Genomic DNA, 13464 nt, shown 5'->3' on the forward strand with positions numbered 1-13464 from the left:
AGCATCTCGTGTGGTCAGACAATAATATTATCAACGTAAGACTTCAATAAAAGAAGGCCAAATGGCCATATTTTGTAAATTTTGTAAATTGGACAAAGAAATATGGGCTAACATTTTATATAATTTGTCCCTTTTATGGAAAAATTATTTAAATACATAATTTATTTGATCATATTTTCTAAAATTTCTAATCACTTGAATTTTTTTTCTAAAAATCCCTATTTTACGCGATGTATTGGTCAGATACATCGCTTTACACAATGTATTGGTCGTATATGTAACTTTATACAATGTATTTGTCGAATACATCATTTTACGCAATGTATCGGGACGTTTTGGAATTTCATCAAATTTAAGAGATTTTTGTAATTTAGAAAAAAATAGACATATGATAATTAGTTGTTAACACTATAAGATTTGTGTGAAATTCCCTTAAAAAATTGTGCAAGCCTCATTCTAATCTGTCAAAGTTTTCAATTGTCCTACCTTTCCTATTTAGACAAAAAAAAACTAGTTATGAAAATCTTCGTGTACGAATTTAATATTTGTTCACAAATTTATTTTTTAAATAGTGTTAATTAAATAAGTTTAAATCATCTTATAATGTATAAATTAAACAAAACATATAAATAATTCTTGTATTCATAATTCCTACTCTTCTTTCTTCCTCTTCTTTTGTAGGCTAAAATATGCCCTAGTTTCACATGTAACCTAACGGAGCATAAATAAAAGACTTATTATTATAATAAATTTGTCATCTACATTTTTTCTTAAGGAAATTTTATACAAAACTATAATAATTATAATGTCATAAAATAAAATTTTAAAATTTTATATATTTTAAGGATATTTTTAATTAGGAAAAAAGATAAAAAAATATCCCTAATCTATTGATTTTTTTTAAAAAATACCCTACTTCTATCTTTTGGTCTAAAAATATCCTTCATTTTTTTTGGTTCAAAGATATCCCTCCTTTCATTTTTAATTAGACTTAATTGTTTAAATGTTTTCAGATGAGCTAAATATTAAGAATTTGAACAATAAAAAATTATTCTTTCAAAACAAATAAAAGAATTAATTAATTAGTAATTTTTTTTAACTTGATTAAATTGGATCGAAAGTATTTTTAGACAAAAAGGTGAAAGGAGAAATATTTTTGAACCAAAATTAATAATGAATGTATTTTTAGACTAAAACGAGGATGTTGGGTATATTTGAACTTTATATATATAAAAAAAAAACATTAAATCCCAAATTACTATTTTGTCCCTTACCCTGCATCAGTTTCAAAAACAATAGTATAGCAGCTCCTTCTCCTTCTTTGCGCCGTTAAACTCTTCTTCTGCAACTTTTGCTTTAAAAACTTTGGAATTTCTCTGCAAAATCCATTTTTGTGTCTCTACTTATCTCTTCATAGCATTGAAATTTGTGGGTTTTTATTCAAAAATATGCCTCGTACTACTACTGTGGAGAGCTCTGGTTGCCCTCCTCTTAGAGCTTTGACGTTTGACATTCTTGGACTTATTAAAGGTAAAGATTTGAGCTTTAATCTATTGTTTTTTCAATCAAAGTTTACTTCTTTTTTTACTTGTTAGTAGTATTGTTAGCAACAATCATATGGCTCAAATTAACTTATTTGGGACTGAGTTGTAGTTGTTGTTGATATGCTGAAACTTGGGTTTTCCCATATAAAGATTGTCCCTAATTGGTTTTTTGATAACCATGGTGTTTGCACCTCAACTAATTCGACAAGTACATGCTACCAGCCACTAGCACAAGGTCATGTTCTTACTAAACCCCCTTTACTTAGCTAGACAAATATTGGATACCGGATAACTCTATCTACTAAGGCTTAGACAGAAAGAGGTCCCTCTTTTAGCTAGATCGTTTTTAGTACTAAACAGTCGTTTGGTGTGAGGGATAAAGGATAATAATCTCGGAAAAAATGCAGGATTATTTTATTGTGCGTTTTGTTAGGGGTATGAATTAGTCCTGGAATTATTTATCCCACTATTTGTACTAGAATAATGGGATACGCTATCCCATGTGATATCCCACTATTTGGTCTATTGTAGTTCTTGGAATAATTTAAGGTAAAGATTTGAGCTTTTAATATATTGTTTTCCAATGAAGGTTTGTTCTTTCTCTTTCTATCTTTTTTAGTAATTATCTTGCATCTATGCTGAAAATTGGGTTTTCAGATATAAAGACCGTCCTTTTTTTACATATTTAATTGTGGTGTCGGGGCCAGCTTGTGTGCATGTGTCTAGTTTCATAGGGTACTAGATAACTCTATCCATGAAGGTTTATACAAAAACATGGCCCTTTTTTAGCTAGAAATATTAGTACTAAGAGTTCTATTTTTATAAAAAAAAATCTTGGTGTAGTTGTTGAAGCTAAGGGTGAACAGAAGGAAGCTCCAAAGGTGGTGGAGAAATGGGGGGAACCTGATGCTTCAAGGTGTGTGCTTGCGGCGTCACTTGTTGACCGGGAATTTGACCCTGTAAGTTATCTCTGTGAATTTAGTTACTGTAGTCTCTGTTGCACATATATCCCATGCTATTATACGTAAAAAATCTTTACTCAATGCAATAGGAAATAATGAAGTTATTTTATTAATTAAAAAAGGTCACACAATGAAAAGAAAGAAATAGTGAAGTTTTCAAAGGTTAATTGGATGTTCCAGTATAATATTTATTCAGCTGATATGGATGTTCTTTTCATTCACAGCGTTGGTCTTCTTTTTCTTTTATTAAGTAAACGATTTCAATAGTTACAAAAGTAGTATATCAAAACAAGGGGTAACTGTTAGCTCCACTACAAATTTTCGATTTAGAGTCAAGGAACTAACAGAGTTCAAAAAAGTTTCTAGGGAGTCTAAAGGGGACAGATAAGCACAACTATATACATACATGAGACATCTAACTTTAAAAGATTGGAAGGTAGTTGATGTCCCATCAAAGCACCTTATATTCCTTTCATTCCAAATATTCCAAAACATAGCAGCAGGTATCATCTTTCAGATTTTCTTGATGATGGTATCAACTTGCCAGCAGCTCTCAAAGGCATCCCCGATGTTCTGTGGATGATCCATCTCTAAGCCCAAGTGATATAAGCATGCTCCATAGGTCTGATGCCACTGAGCATTGTAGGAAAAGGTGACTGTGTGATTCTGCCTACTTCAGGCACATACAACATCTCTTTGCAATTTGATACATCCATGCAGCTAAGTCTTCTTGTGTCAAACATGCTTCATATAGGGCAGTCCAGCTGAAGCAACTTTTCTTGGGAGGTAATTTCACTTTCCATATTGGTTTCCATGGCCACTGGTCTGTGATTGGATTCTGTGAACCCGACAGTTAGTAGGCTGCCTTTACAAAAACTTCTTTCTCTTGCTTCTCCCCATTTAAATTGACCTGGCACTAGGTTGTAGTAACACTGTGAAGTGTTGCTAGTAAACTGACCAGCTCCTCAAAATTCCCAATCTTGTATGTTCCTTCTAAGGATTATGGTCCATGAATTCCCTTCTCTGTTCTAGTGTATTTTTGAGTCTGTGGAATTGTTAGAACTCCCATAAATTGCAGATGCTTTTCCAGACTCCAACCCCCATATGGTTCTCTTGAAATCTTTGAGCTCCAGTGATTCAGTGCTACATGATTGGCAATCATAACTTCCTTCCATAAGCTTTGCTCCTCCTGTGTGCATCTCCATAACCACTTCATTAGTAGATATCAAGGCTAAGTCCCTGATGCCTAAACCATCTATCTTCTTTGGCAATTTCTCAGCATTGGACTTTTGATGTTACTTCCTACTTAACAGGATGATAGTTCCTTTCATTAACTCAAACACTCAAACCAGAAAGAAAAATGTGTAGAAAAGAGAAAGATCATTCCTTTCATGCCTTTGTTCCTGCATAATGGACTTTAGGAGCGAAAGCTCGCAGGAACTATGGATATTACGTACTCTACTGTATGTAAACATGTATTTCAATTATGCAAGTTAAATTCCACAACATGTCACTGTGAATTATCTTGCTAATCATAGTTCAAATTTAGCATGGATGTAATAAAGGATTTTTTGAAAATATTTAATCAGGTAGTGTAAATGCAGTATAAGGTATTATAATGAACTTAGATATTTGTCTTCAAGTGGTTGTGTAGTCCTTGGGTGTTTACTGCTGCTATAAATGTACTTCCAAAATGAGGCATTTGACTTTTTTCTTTTGGTTTGTTGTAGCTACTAGGTGTAGCAAGGAAAAGCGGCAAGGTGAGGCTGTATGTTTGGTCAAAGTTTAGATAATATGAAGCCATGTATTTTTTTTTGAGCGTTGAGCCTTATTTTTGCACCCTTTACTGCTTTTATACTGCAGATTGAGGTTCTTAGTCCTGTCAATGGAGATGTTCGTGCATCCATTTCAATTGAAAGTCAAAATCATCCAGGATCGGCTGATAATTCTATTGTTGGTTTGCATTTATTCAAAGGAAAAAGATTGGGCTCATCATCAAGGTATTATCTTTTCCTGCTTTAGACAGTATGAGCAGGCAATGTCTAATTAATCACCTTAGTTATCTTATGGAATAAGCAACTAGTAGAAGTAGACATATTGTTAGACTCTTCCTACGATTACACCCTAGCAGAGTGCAAATGGCAAGTTGAATGGTCTGGTTATTCTTAATGATATTCGGGCTTCTACCCAGCAGAGTCTTCCATGACAGAACTTTTCAAAATGTGGGTTAAAAGACCACTTGTGTAGGTCGGGGTTGAGAATTAGGGGCCCACACCCTACCCCGTCAGCCTAAGCCTCGATTGCACCTCAGACACGCCTGATTCAGATATACTAAGAACTAGGATACGCATCCCTGACACATTAAGATGCCATAACTCGACTATCCAAGTCGCAAGTACGAACCACTCAATGAAGAATCTCAAGCCAAATTAGATCAGGTTCAGCGCTTGGATTAAAGAATGTTGCTCAATATCTTGGCCCTTCTCCTTGGCGATTCAAATATTTAAATACTTATTTTCTCAAATGCTTACTAGACTATCCTGATTTATGTGCTATTTGCTCGTGAATTGGCATATTCCTGAAATTGTTTGGCTTTTAGATGGGATGTGGTGTGGCTGTGATGTCCATATATACTAACGAGGGACAGCATGTTGTCTTTATTTGCTGTACATAGGAGGAAGAGGAAAAAAAGTATATTGCAACAGGTTATCCTTCCTTAAACTAGCCAAGTGTTATTGCTATTTTTGATGTTAGTGCATGTTAGCAAGATCCTTGGCTAGCTTGTGGGGGACAGAATATGAGACAAATGTGGATGTTTTATTACTCCTGTGATGTAGCCCAAACATGAACCTAACATGGAATAAGAGTTGATACCCGCTTATCTCATTTTGGCTATCCATGAACTGAGCAACCTCTTATGAATATCCCTACACAAATATAGTTAATAAACTTCTGAACTGTACCTAGAAGATAGAGATATAGTTGATGGTTACCTGATTATCATTTCAAAAACCATAATATCACATTGTTGATGGTAGTGATTGGAACATTTTGTGCTTGAAAATAGTTACCAACTACTGGTTAGTGACTAGCTTTGTGAGTGGTGTGCTTGCAATGTATTGGCCTCCATGTGGCTTGGAAGATGAAGCTTGCTTGGACATCTGGCATACATTTATGAGGAACTTTCCCCAGATTAAACTAGGCTTGTTTTCTTAAATTCTTTCTTATACATGTATAGGTCATGCAACCTGCTTACATGCACAAGCAAAGGACAAGCAAACATGACATATGTTAAAATGTCCAAATCACTTGAAGATTCTGGTGGTGAAAGTACTCAAACAACATGGAATGTTTGTGGTTCAGGCAGTATTTTGTGCTCTAAGGTAGATGCCGATGAAAGCTATGCATTGTTTGGTGGGTGAGTAATCGTGAATACAGGGTTCTGGAATAAAACATTGATGGTGGGAATAGCAAGCTAATGAATTTTTTTTGATATATCAGGAAGGGTGTTGAGGTTAATATCTGGGATCTGAATCAGTGTGCTAAAGTTTGGTCTGCAAAATCTGTGAGTTTCACCGTCATTCTCTTTAGTGTTTTTCTGTGTAACAAAATAATGACTGTTCTTAGTTGTACTTCAAGAATTTGACACATTGCATCCTTATTCCAGCCAGCGAAAAACAGCCTCGGCATATTCACCCCAACTTGGTTTACATCTGCAACTTTCTTATGCAAAGATGATCACCGTAAATTTGTTGCAGGCACTAATAGTCACCAGGTATTTTTTTTCTTAGCTAATTCGTTGGCTAGAATAAGCATGATCTTTTTTCTTTTGTATCAAGAGGGTAATTTTGGTGCAATGGCTTCATAGTTCCTTTTTCTAAGAAGAGCTTCATGTAGTTTTCCTTATAAAAATTACCAGGAAATTTAGGCCACTTCGGTGCAATGGCTTCATAGTTCCTTTTGACCAACACATCTAAAATTATCTGGCATTTCTGAGGCCATAAGAAAAATTTAGGCCACTTTTTTCTTGTAGTGTGTGGATGGAGAAGGAGAGGTGGGTTCTAGAATAACCCAATAAAGGTGCCAAATAGGTGAGCTGATTCAAGTGTTGGATGTGCTTATAACTTTCGGCTCTCAAAAGTCGGAACACTACAAAATTCCATATGTTCTACACCAGTCAATTTCAGTTCTGAAATGAATTTGGCCAGCCTACTAGCCCATTTGAACCATTTTCCTTCCTTTCATTTCTCTCTTCCTACATGCTGCCATTTTTTCGCTCCAGAATCGGTCACCACTTGTGCTGTGTCATTACCTGATTCCAACCACCGTCCTCTTATCTCATTATTAACTTCTGAGACCCTAACTCTTACCCAGTACTAGTACACTCAAATCTCTAGCAGTGGGAAAGAAGTCTCAATGGGGGTGAAGATCCACTCAATTGCCTTGTGTAATCTGCCAACATAAACAGGCTCAGCTAATCTTGAACTTCAGCCCACATCCTCACCTTGCAAATCCTACTTTTCGTATTCCCTAGAAGTTTTCTGGTTACAGTGATATAAAGTGTCTGGATTTCTTCAGATTCCAAAATGTCATACCATCTTTTACGCTAGAATGCTCTTTTGCTCCTTTCAGCAGTTGCCAGTTGGTACATCTTGAAGTTAATGGAAAGAAGTCTATTGTTTTTAATTGCAATTGGTTTGTTTAAATAGCATAATTGCTTTCAGCCTATTAAATAGACTAAAATTGATCCATATAAGATCCACATGTACCCGTTCTGTTAAGTAGTTTCACCTGCGGAGCCTTATTAGGTTTTCTCAATTTATTATGATATGGCTCATTTTGTGTCTTAAATTTGTTGCTGATTTACCTGTCAAAAGAAATTATTGCTGATTAAACTATGTCTGTACCAATTTGGTAATTTGTAGGTGCGTCTTTATGATATTTCTGCTCAGAGAAGGCCTGTTGTTTCATTTGATTTTCGTGAGACCCCTATTAAAGCTGTGGCTGAGGATGCAGATGGACATACGATATACATAGGAAATGGGTCTGGCGATCTTGCTTCTTTTGACATCCGTACAGGTAAACGGCTGTCTCACTATAGTTATTGTTGTTTGTGCTGTCGTTATACTAATCTTCATATATCATACTTTATTATTTGAGGAAAAAGAGTACATTGATAAGGGCAAGACATCCTTAAACCAATAGTCAGACTTTTGAAAAATTATTGAGGATATTGCTATAAGAAATTTATGATTGTGCATGTTCATATCCACATTGTTTCTATCCAAGTCTAAGCGTGTTCTCTCATTTGATTCTGGCACGAAACTTGTATCGTTTATGAAACTAAGACAACTCATGTACGTATGTACGTGGTGAACAGAATACATAAGTTCATTCTTGTGTTTCTTCTAGGAATAAGATTTTGTGGTTAACTTGACCACTGTACTTTGTATGTATCTTGGCTAATTTATTATGAGCTCGTCATGTGCAAGAATATCTAATGTGGGTTATGATTTCAGTTTCACATTAGAAGTTCCACGCAGACAAAGATATTGTCTATCAGTATTATTAATGAATTTCTGCTGTTGTTTTAGTTCTTAGCTTTCACTCTTGCATTTCTTTCAAACTATTTTCTGGAAAACAATTTTTTTTGATCCGAGGGTCTATCGAAAATAGCCTCTCTACCCCAAAAGGTAGGGGTAAGGTCTGCATACACTCCACCCTCCCCACGCTCCTGGACATGATTCTTGTTCTTTATGATAGTTAAACTCGTTAGTTCATGTAGTGATTCAGATGTCTAGACTCATTTAATTGATTTTGTTATGGATCTCACGCTTTGAGTGCATCTTTTTGTTGTAGGGCAACTTTTGGGATCCTTCTTGGGGAAATGTTCAGGAAGTATAAGATCCATAGTTAAGCATCCAGAGCTTCCAGTTATAGCCTCATGTGGTGAGTATTTAAAATCACAGTTGGCTTCTTTATATCGTGATGCACTTCGTCGGAGGTCCATGTATATAGCAGTTTTGATCTCGATGTATGTTTCTTAAGATTTGTTGTATGAAGATATAATCTCATAATAGAAAATCTGAAGCTTTTTAAACCTCTCAAATTGTTTTAGCTCTGGAATTTTGGATCACATGTCTCTTTATAGAACTGTAGTTATGTTTCTTCTATTTTGTTCCTCATAAGCTATTAACTTGAATAAATTACTTTTGAATAGGATTGGACAGCTATTTACGCATTTGGGATGTCAAGTCACGACAACTTCTGTCTGCGGTATGTTGTTTATCTATGCTGTAGCTTTTTAAGAACTGAATGGACGGTCCAATAGACAGCTACATTTCTGAGCTACTGCTTCCTTCAGAAATGAGTGACTGTTGATTGATCCTCTCTTTTCAAAATTCAGTGAATTGCAATATTTTGCAACTTAAACTCAAATATGATGATGTCTGTTTGTGATGGTTCAACTCTTAGGTCCGTCTGAGTTTAAAAAGTCAAGATACCATATAGAAGTATAGACTACAATTTCCCATCCTTCCACATTAGACTAAATTTAAACTGAGCTTTTGTATGGTTTCTAGATATTCTTTTGTAATTTTGTCAAAAATAATCATGAATTCATAACACATCCTTTGTGCATCTTTTGGTGAAGATAATTGTTTTGTCTAACACAATATGGCGTTTCCTAGACGTAGTCCTTCTGCCTAATGTGATGATAATTATTGTAATTATTGAGTTCAATTCTTAATGTGCTTCAACACACATCTATTTCTTCCCTCTTGCATATTACAAAGAAATACTTAGCAGGTGCGCTTAAAGTCATTCAAGGTTTAACATGTGCTGCTTACCCATCATTAGTGTCATGTATTTAGGATCAAGAGTACAACAAAACAACCACATACCCTGTGAAATCCCACAGGTGGAGTCTAGAGTGTACGCAGACCTTAACCTACCTCACCTACCTCGTGGAGGTAGAGAGGCTGCTTCCGAAAGACCCTATCGAAGTAGATTTAAAAGAAGTATTTAGGATCAAGAGTGTGGAGTAAAATAATTCTTTAATGTGAATTTGGATGAGTATTCCTTGTATTTTTAAAAGCTAAAATCTTTGGCTGTTAATAACAGAGAATGAAATGAATTTATTCTTCCATGGTTACGGTTGGGGTAGATTGAGGGGCCAGCATAAAAATAGTTGAACTATGAACAAAGGATTCATATTTCAAATAGCCAACCTTTAACTGATTTGTGATTATGCATAATTGATGAATGATGAATGCACGTCTTTAATTTATCTTAAATCGGTAGAAGAAAGGACTCTCAAGTACTTAAAAGCTAAAATGTGGATGCAGGTTTTCTTGAAGCAGCATCTCAACAGTGTTGTATTCGATTCAAAATTCTCTACAAGAGGTATGCTTTTCGTTTCCTTGTTTGCCTTCTTTTATGGCTGAAAGAAAAAGTTCCTTTTCAGGGTACTCTGGGAACAGATCCAGTGGAGCCTGTAGCTTTGGACCCCCGACATTGTGGCTATGAACCACGGCATTGGGGGTTCAAATTACTCCTCGCCCACAATTGGCCCAAAAGGAAAGTACCTTTCCCTCTGGGGGTAGGAAAATCATGATCAGATAGCAAACCAAAAACTAGGGAACTTGAGTGTGGGTCTTTTGTCGAAATGGAATGACTATTATTTTTTCTTCTTATTTACTATTTATCGTGAATGGGGACTTTATTTTTTGTTTTACGCCCAACTATCCTAACAGTAAGTTGTCATTATGCTTGTTCAGAAGCTCAGGTACCTCCTCAGCAACAAGATACAGATGAAACATTACAGACGGAAGAAGAGGAAGAGGAAGAGAAGGTTAAACGCAAGAAGGCATCAAAAGAACACAGCGGAAGCAAGAAACTGAAGACCAAGAAAAAAAGTAAAAGGTCGAAAGGAGACAGTAACGACATTGCCTAATCGTTTTGCTTTCCAGAATCCCTTATTATCGATCACATCTCTAATGCACGAGTTCAGCTAAGAGGAATACCACAACATACACTAGAACATGGTAAGATGCTTAGTGTGAATTCATGACATGGCTGCATTCGTCCAAGTTAGAAGAACTCGGGAACACGAGTTGAGTTCTTTGTTAAATATAAGCTTAGCTAGTTGAAGGCATACAACAACAATTATGACTCGATCCCAAACAGGTTGGGGTCGGCTTTCTGAATCCTCACTGTCCATGTGCTCCAATTAGCTTAGGTCACATTTCAATATTGTGAAGAACTGAAATACAGATAGCCTTTAATGCTTGCATATGTTTTAACAGTTTTGAAGTTTGTTTAAGGAAAAATTACATTAGTTCAAAAGTAGTGATGTTGTTTTTCTCATTTTGGTGAAAATATTTTTGTTTTAAAAACATTTTCAGACATTAGATTGTGTACGAGATACTACCGGTATAGTGGGACGAATGAGATACTTTCATACTTGATTCAAAAACTAGGAATTAAGTCAAAACGATCAAAGGGTATAGTGGGATGAAAGAGATCCTTACACACTTAATCAGAGGTTTCGATTCAAGTCTTTGGAAATGGTGCAACTATTGCAAATAAGGAGTGTTTACCGCATTTTTCACTATCGAGTCAAGTACCAGATAATTAAAAAATGAAAAATCTTATGACAAACCCAAGTTAATGAGATCTCTTCACCTATAGTAATAGAGGTTTTGGGTAAGTTTTTAATAGAAAAATCATAAATAGCGAACGCCTTCCTCTTTAATGGATCTTTTGCAACAAGAATCAAGATTAGTCGGGCCAAAAAATATCGGATACTATAAGATTGTACCGAAATATAATAGATTAATAGTTGTAGTTGTGAGAAATTGATTAAAAGTATAAAAAAAAAGGAAAAGAATTGTCAGAAGTGGGATTTGAACCCACGCCCTCTTACGAAGACCAGAACTTGAGTCTGGCGCCTTAGACCACTCGGCCATCCTGACAAGATTAATAAGTTTAATCTCGATTAAGGTATAAAACATATATAAAATATAAGACTTTTTGTAAAATCTCTTTAAATGAAAAGATAATAAAAAAGAAGATAAAGACTGAGAGGAAAAAGGATATGACTTTTATTTCTATAAGTTCTTTTTCGTGAAATAATTCCTCAAATAAAGAAGATAAGTAATTAATTAACAAGTTGTATAAATAAGGAATTAGTCAAGGTTACTCGTGTACCATAAAGAATGTGGTTGGATGGTTGAAATTATTTCATCCTTATAAGTCAGAGATTTCGATATCACTTATCAATCATTTTAAAATCGAATGCTTCCCATTTTTGTCTCTTTGAGTGCATATTTATGCGGAACTAATGCTTAATATATAATCCGTTTATGACAATGGAGGTTATAATTTGGTACTTCTAATTAAAAAACACCCAATTAATTAAATCCCAGTACATAGGAGACAAAAAAGATAAAGTCCTTACATATATCACTCCTATCATAATCTCAACTAAGTATACTACATAATATAATAATTAAACTCGAATATCTTATCCATATATAATAGTCAAAATTTCACAGCTCCAACTATAGTATCACATGTTCTAATTCCAAAAACAAACGCTTCAAAATCAAATCAAGACCATTGAATCCACGTAACTAAAGAGAAACTTTCCTCTCACAATCAATATCCTTAACATCTTGCCTTTGTAAATCTACCACCATATTACAATTCATCCTTATATCAACACTCTTCTTAATCACACCTAAATTAACCTTTCCATTAATATTAGTGGACATACTTACCGGCAATTCCCCCGCTATCAAATCAATCGTTAATCGAGGAATCACGATTAATTTTTCAACCATAACCATGACTTTCACGTTCATACTAAACGTCCGTCGAGCCCTAGCGGACCCTCGTGGAAGCATGGCTTCCGCGATGATTCTATCGCTATAAATCAAACTAGCAGTCGCAGGCTTAAACTTAAACGAGACCGCATTAGGATTTTTAATAGAAATATCAGCAGAAACTGTAATATTCATATTGGTTTGAAGATTGGAACTACTAGTAAGGGAACTCAACCCCTCGAATCGGATCGAGTTCATCCTTATCGTTGGATCTTTCACCTTGAAAACCGTGAGCGCGAGGATCAAGATAACGATACCTATGATTATCGTCGTGATACCACAACAACCACAACATTTTATACACCTCTTCCTACGACGTTGCTTCTTTGATAACTCTATACTGGATGTAGACGTGTAATTAACACCTTCTTCATTTTCGGTGTGTATACGATGGGATGAAGGTGCCAAAGGACGAACTTGATCTCTAGATGAATTTGGAGATTGTGGTGGAGACATTTTTTTTTTAGAGATTTTATCAATTGAAAGATTGATACTTTATTTTGTGTACTATGATATGAAAGGATGCATTTATTATTTATATGACTATAGTGTATGTATTAATTATATTAACCGCGTTAGCACGACTTTGAATATTGACATAATGTGGAACATGTGATGTAATTGTGTTGAAATTTTTTTATTGTCTTTTTCCCTTTTAAATAATGAATTTATTATATTTGTTACTAATAATTATATATATAATAGTCATGGAAGCTTCTCCTTGTGAATTATTATTATATTTGCCAAAATAAAATAAATTATGGATTTATTTATATTATAATAAGTGCATCCTATATTGAAGCTTCTATATATCTTTGCAACATATAGGTGATGGCATGAGCGAAGCTAGAGTGGTGAAAATAAAGGTGGATTCAGATGTAAGATTATCTAATTAGTACATATTTATATGTTTATATTTCGTATAAAAGTTGTTGATTCAGATAAATTTGTAGTTAGAGGCTATATTCTTGAGCGGAAGATAGTATGTCGAAACTCTATGGATACAAAATTTCCATTGCCACTAAGTTAAGGAGCTCAAATTTTACGAATAACTTTTTTTAGGAGGTTTGT

The 13464-nt window shown here is 34.8% G+C and overlaps 2 protein-coding genes and 1 non-coding gene across 3 annotated transcripts; 1 reads left to right on the forward strand and 2 right to left on the reverse strand.

Annotated features, from left to right (window-relative positions):
* The first annotated feature begins 1290 nt into the window (after positions 1 to 1290).
* LOC102590324 (WD repeat-containing protein 74) lies at positions 1291 to 10873 on the forward strand. The gene is made up of 12 exons (XM_006352200.2): positions 1291 to 1530; positions 2388 to 2503; positions 4237 to 4266; positions 4370 to 4506; positions 5745 to 5924; positions 6008 to 6071; positions 6174 to 6281; positions 7432 to 7585; positions 8366 to 8455; positions 8727 to 8782; positions 9853 to 9910; positions 10285 to 10873. Exons 1-12 carry the CDS (start codon positions 1449 to 1451, stop codon positions 10458 to 10460), a joined length of 1251 nt encoding a protein of 416 aa, XP_006352262.1. The 5' UTR covers positions 1291 to 1448; the 3' UTR covers positions 10461 to 10873.
* Positions 10874 to 11397: 524 nt separating this feature from the next.
* Positions 11398 to 11481, reverse strand: TRNAL-CAA (transfer RNA leucine (anticodon CAA)). The gene has a single exon. It is a non-coding gene; the product is annotated as a tRNA-Leu (tRNA).
* Positions 11482 to 12141: 660 nt separating this feature from the next.
* Positions 12142 to 12849, reverse strand: LOC102590666 (uncharacterized). Its single transcript, XM_006352201.2, has one exon. It carries the CDS (start codon positions 12847 to 12849, stop codon positions 12142 to 12144), a length of 708 nt encoding a protein of 235 aa, XP_006352263.1.
* Between the last annotated feature and the right edge of the window lie 615 nt (positions 12850 to 13464).

Source organism: Solanum tuberosum, unplaced genomic scaffold (assembly GCF_000226075.1).
Source record: "Solanum tuberosum cultivar DM 1-3 516 R44 unplaced genomic scaffold, SolTub_3.0 scf00147, whole genome shotgun sequence".
NCBI classification, from domain to species: Eukaryota; Viridiplantae; Streptophyta; class Magnoliopsida; order Solanales; family Solanaceae; genus Solanum; species Solanum tuberosum.

What these genes read in the sequence shown, in the direction of transcription:
- LOC102590324 (XM_006352200.2), top strand. Translation starts at nt 1,449, where the DNA reads ATGCCTCGTACTACTACTGTGGAGAGCTCTGGTTGCCCTCCTCTTAGA. An exon ending in AGCTATGCATTGTTTGGTGG is followed by an intron (nt 5,925 to 6,007) that starts GTGAGTAATCGT and finishes TTGATATATCAG; the next exon opens with GAAGGGTGTTGAGGTTAATA. An exon ending in TTCTTTTGACATCCGTACAG is followed by an intron (nt 7,586 to 8,365) that starts GTAAACGGCTGT and finishes TTTTTGTTGTAG; the next exon opens with GGCAACTTTTGGGATCCTTC.
- LOC102590666 (XM_006352201.2), bottom strand. Translation starts at nt 12,849, where the DNA reads ATGTCTCCACCACAATCTCCAAATTCATCTAGAGATCAAGTTCGTCCT.